The sequence below is a fragment of the Carassius auratus genome, linkage group LG49B (genome assembly GCF_003368295.1).
Source record: "Carassius auratus strain Wakin linkage group LG49B, ASM336829v1, whole genome shotgun sequence".
Taxonomy (NCBI): domain Eukaryota; kingdom Metazoa; phylum Chordata; class Actinopteri; order Cypriniformes; family Cyprinidae; genus Carassius; species Carassius auratus.
In genome coordinates this window covers 1,305,992-1,310,991 of record NC_039301.1, presented here as the reverse complement: position 1 = coordinate 1,310,991, position 5,000 = coordinate 1,305,992, and the positions used below count along the sequence as shown (strand labels likewise).

At 46.1% G+C, this 5,000-nt stretch overlaps 2 protein-coding genes across 4 annotated transcripts in view; one reads left to right on the top strand and one right to left on the bottom strand.

The window, feature by feature from the left end:
• pigm (phosphatidylinositol glycan anchor biosynthesis, class M) overlaps window positions 1-2,444 on the bottom strand; it is a 3,272-nt gene extending 828 nt beyond the window's left edge. The window contains exons 1-6 of one of the 2 annotated variants that reach the window (XM_026241645.1): window positions 1,657-1,769; window positions 1,500-1,594; window positions 913-1,461; window positions 392-650; window positions 220-321; window positions 1-139 (exon numbers count right to left, since the gene is read on the bottom strand). The exon at window positions 1-139 is cut by the window's left edge and continues 828 nt beyond it. In XM_026241645.1, the coding sequence (XP_026097430.1) occupies window positions 1-139; window positions 220-321; window positions 392-650; window positions 913-1,461; window positions 1,500-1,510 (1,060 nt within the window). In that variant the 5' untranslated portion in view covers window positions 1,511-1,594; window positions 1,657-1,769. Of the gene's footprint in view, window positions 140-219; window positions 322-391; window positions 651-912; window positions 1,462-1,499; window positions 1,595-1,656; window positions 1,770-2,190 lie in introns of those variants that run through there. The other variant, XM_026241644.1, reaches the window with a different exon arrangement.
• Window positions 2,445-2,655: 211 nt separating this feature from the next.
• snx16 (sorting nexin 16) overlaps window positions 2,656-5,000 on the top strand; it is an 8,281-nt gene continuing 5,936 nt past the window's right edge. For both annotated transcript variants that reach the window (XM_026241646.1, XM_026241647.1), the window contains exon 1: window positions 2,656-2,885. The gene's annotated coding sequence lies outside the window, so the exon portion shown is untranslated. The remainder of the gene's footprint in view (window positions 2,886-5,000) is intronic.

Here is a 5,000-nt window from a genome sequence, read left to right as displayed (position 1 = left end):
CCGCGGGTCTGTAATGGGAGATTATTTGTCCCAGTATGAGAGAGTTTATGAGGAGGAACAGCAGGCCGGCGATCCAGATGAGAGCAAAAGTGTTCCAGCCCTCGAACTCCAGATAATACGCCGGCGACAGCCACAGCGCCTGCGAACACATCCACAAACATGACAGACAAACTCAGACCCACTGCCAAAACCAAAGACAAACACAGATATTGAGCTCACCTGTCCCACAAACCACAGCAGCAGCAGCCCGAGACCTCGTCTCCAACCCAGCGTCAGTCGAGACACAACCAGCGGCAGCAGACACAGATACCACAGAAAATACTGCAGAGAGAGAAGCACACGCTCAGCAGAGCATCACAAACCATCAGGAACAGCTGTGAGCGCCACACACCTGGGAAGTGCAGACTTTGTTGAAGCTGACGAAGACGGCGGTGTGGATGAAGCAGCAGAAGGGCAGGTCAGAGCGGAAGGCCAGCGAGGACAGCAGCAGCAGCAGAAGCTGTGGCAGGAAGCAGACGAGCGACAGGACGCCGCTCCAGCGATGCTCCGCCGTCACATACAGCATGTAGAAGTACGGAGAGAAGTTGTGACGGATGTCTCTGCGCGTCAGGTGGAACAGATACGACTCCTGGAGGAACTCCCAGCCGTACCTTCAACACGAGACAAACACTGGTGCCTTCATCAGCTCGTTACAGATCATTATTGTGATTACTGTTCTCCACACGCTACACTAACATTGCAGTGATGCAGACTGTGAGGAGGACTGGGAACCATGCAGAGACACTGCAGACCGGCATCATGGGATACTTTTTAAAACCAGTGAAGGAGGAACTTGATGAGACTTAACTATCAAGACAGCGCAGAATCAAGAAGAATAAATACTGCAAAACTACCGGTGTGTGAGTGACTTACATGCTGTAGAAGATGAGGTTCAGAGCCAAGAACACTGATCCAGAAACAGCCGCAAACTGCAGCAGATCCCTGTTGAAGCAGCGGAGCAGGTTCTGGATCAGTCCTCGGCCGCGGGACGGTGCTCCGGTCAGGGAGAGAGCGATGGGCAGCGCGTAAGTGACCGGGTAGATCTTCATGTGGACAGATAGACCGAACAGAAGCGCTGCAGACGTCCGTCTCCTGGACTCCAGACACAGCAGTGAGGACAGAACCAGCACAGCTAGCAGAGACTCGGCGTTCCCACGGGTGGACACACCGATGGTCAGAGGGTTAAACAGCCACAGACCGCAGTAAACCCTCGCCGAGCTCCGGGACGAGCCACGCAGAACCAGCAGCCGGAAGAGCAGCAGAGCGGACAGAAGATCACAGCCCACGAACAGCAGCTTCCCGCAGTGAGCGCTCAGGAGCACGTTCGGCGTCAGCAGCAGCGCCAGCAGAGGAGTGTAGCGGTACGTGGATCTCTCATACGGACTCTGACCCTGCAGACACAGCACATCATCACCAGCTGACCTCAGGGTCATGACCCCAGCACACCATCACCAGCTGACCTCAGGGTCATGACCCCAGCACACCATCACCAGCTGACCTCAGGGTCATGACCCCACCACACCATCACCAGCTGACCTCAGGGTCATGACCCCAGCTGACCTCAGGGTCATGACCCCACCACACCATCACCAGCTGACCTCAGGGTCATGACCCCACCACACCATCACCAGCTGACCTCAGGGTCATGTCCACACTCTACAAACAGTCACAGTCTTCTTTTACTGGCCTGTTATTGGATATGACTCCCATTTATTTTCTTTTTTATTGTTAACAAGAAAGAGAAAATTAACACACATCAATTCAGCAACCCCCCCCCAACCCTGCGTCTCTTTACAGAGGAAAGATGGAAACACATCTCAAACACAGAAGAGGAAGACTGTGCTTTGACAAATCATATATATATATATATATATATTAAAACATCAACATTATAAGAAACAAAAATTTAATTGTTAGATAGAAAGCCATAGTTAAGACATAAATTATTTTTACTTGATCCTTTTTCTCATAAGTGTAACTTTTAATGTCGTAATTAAGTCTTTTTGCTTAAAATTTTGTTAATTTTATGCCATCATTATAGTCATAATTTAGTTAACCTCATAATAATGATTTGTCAAAGCATGATTTTAATCTCCTATGTAGCAAAAGTGAGTTCCACACACAGTGCAGAACAGACCCAAGCATTCACACCTGTGTGATGAACCTGGAGGCGTCCGTGAACACGTGATAATCCACATCCGTGTACTTGAGCTGCAGATTCTGATCCTGATACACACCGATGCACAGCAGCACACAGCGGATCAGAACCGCGGCGCTGAGCAGCACACAGAGCCGAGCATCCATCTCTCTCTCACACACACACACACACGAGACGCTCCAGACATGCGACAGAGGGAATCAAGCTTCCTGGAAACCCACACTTCCGCGTCCCGATTCCACGTGACTGCAGATCACAAGAATCTGACCAGTCGGAGAAGCCCCATGAAACACTGCCTCTTTAGTGCTGCGATACGGATTGATATATTCGTATTTTTATACAGTCTATGATATATTCATGTGTACAGTCTGTTCAGGGATTTTACTGTTCGATTAAACCGTAACAAACCTTGAAAACAAAACATATCGCATCAGTCCAGTTCGACCGAAGCGGTTTTTTAACCGATTTAAATAGTTTATCGAAACGAATCGGCTCACAAGAATAACACAATCGCAAACTGTACATCTGTCAAACTCGCTTCGTTAAAATAACGTTATCTATTTTTTGTTGTTGTTGTTGTCGTTTGTTTCAAGCGTACATTACGCGTCATCTCCGCCGTGGCGTGATGACGATCTTCCGGCCGAGCATCAGACGGTGAATGGAGGAATAACAGCGGGCAAAATATACAGTAAAGATGAACATATTCACTTATTACTATTATTGAACATTTGAAATGTGGCTGAATTACTCAAGATAATCAAATATGGTGTAAATGTGCTGTTGTTTGGTTATCGCGTGTTGTTAGTTTGGCTTTAATCATGAATCACTGTGACGTCACCTCCCGCCGCGCTGGTGTTCCTCCTCAGATTGTGTGTGTGTGTGTGTGTGTGTGTGTGTGTGTGTGTGTGTGTGTGTGTGTGTGTGTGTGTGTGTGTGTGTGTGAGTGTGTGAGAGAGAGAGAGAGAGAGAGAGAGAGTGTGTGTGTGTGTGTGTGTGTGTGTGTGTGTGTGTGTGTGTGTGAGAGAGAGAGAGAGAGAGTGTGTGTGTGTGTGAGAGAGAGAGAGAGAGAGAGAGAGTGTGTGTGTGTGTGTGTGTGTGTGTGTGTGTGTGTGTGAGAGAGAGAGAGAGAGAGTGTGTGTGTGTGTGTGTGTGTGTGTGTGTGTGTGTGTGAGTGAGACAGAGACAGAGAGAGAGAGCGTGTGTGTGTGTGTGTGTGAGAGTGATAGAGAGAGAAGAAAGAGTGTGTGTGTTTGAGAGAGAGAGAGAGACTGTGTGTGTGTGTGTGTGTGTGTGTGTGAGAGTGATAGAGAGAGAAGAAAGAGTGTGTGTGTTTGAGAGAGAGAGAGAGACTGTGTGTGTGTGTGTGTGTGTGTGTGTGTGAGTGAGACAGAGAGAGAGAGAGAGAGAGAGAGAGTGTGTGTGTGTGTGTGTGTGTGTGTGAGTGATACAGAGAGAGAGAGTGAGTGTTATAAAATGGACTATTTTATAAAATCATTCAAAGTGGCATAGGGGGTAAAATATATGACTTAATTAAAAACATGTATAACCAAAATAAATGTGCAGTAAAAATTGGCCAGCAAAGGACAGAGTATTTTCCTCAACAGCGAGGAGTGAGACAGGGCTGCTGCCTCAGCCCGACCTTATTTAACATCTATATCAATGAACTGGCAGATCTTCTGGACCAATCAAACAGTCCAGGACTACAATTACACCACACAGAGGTCAAATATCTACTGTATGCAGACCACTTACTAATTCTGTCTAAAACACCAGAAGGTCTCCAGAACAACCTTGACATTTTAACTAAATACTGCCAGGATTGGGCCTTAGACGTCAACATCCCAAAAACTAAGATTATGATATTTCAGAAAAAGCCCAGAAATCTAGAACATAAACATTTATTCACATTAAACAACACCACACTTCAACATACTTTACAATATACTTATCTTGGTCTGGTTTTAACTCCCACTGGAAATTTCAAATTGGCAATTAAAACATTACTTATAAAAGCCCGCAGGGCACTACACGCTATACAAATGAAATTATTTAAAATAAACATCCCCATCAGAATCTGGACAAAGATCTTTGATAGTGTGATTCTGCCCATCGCCCTGTATGGAAGCGAGATCTGGGGCCCAGCGAGTAAGGACTGGAACAAACACCCTTTAGAAGCTCTGCATGTGGAGTTCTGCAGAAGCATCCTTCACGTGCACACAAACACTCCTAATAATGCCTGCAGAGCTGAGTTAGGCCGTCTCCCCCTAAATCTAATCATTAAAAAAAGAGTTTTAAAGTTCTGGATCCACTTAAACTCTAGTTCAGAAGATTCTCTTCATTATAAAGCACTAAAAACACAAAAAAAGAGTGCTCAAAGTAATCTTTGTGTAATGATATCAGAGCTAACTAACAAAGCACTCGATATCACCAATCCTGAAAAACATAGAAGAATCAAAGAGATTATGAATGAAGAGAAGGAGACATACATACGGTATTGGAAAGAACAAACCAAAGACCAAAGTGGCCTCCAGTGTTATCTGAAACTCAACAGAGAGTACAGTATGGCTGACTATCTGCTCTCAGTCAGGAATATAACACACAGACAGTTACTGACCAAGTACAGACTGAGTGACCACCAGCTGGCCATAGAGAGAGGACGACACAGAAAGAGCTGGTTACCTAGAGAAGAGCGAGTCTGTGACGAGTGTAGATCAGGATCAGTTGAGATTGTGATAAATACACATCTCTGAGAGACTCACTGTACAGTCAAATACAGCACAACACTCCTGAGTTACAGTCACTC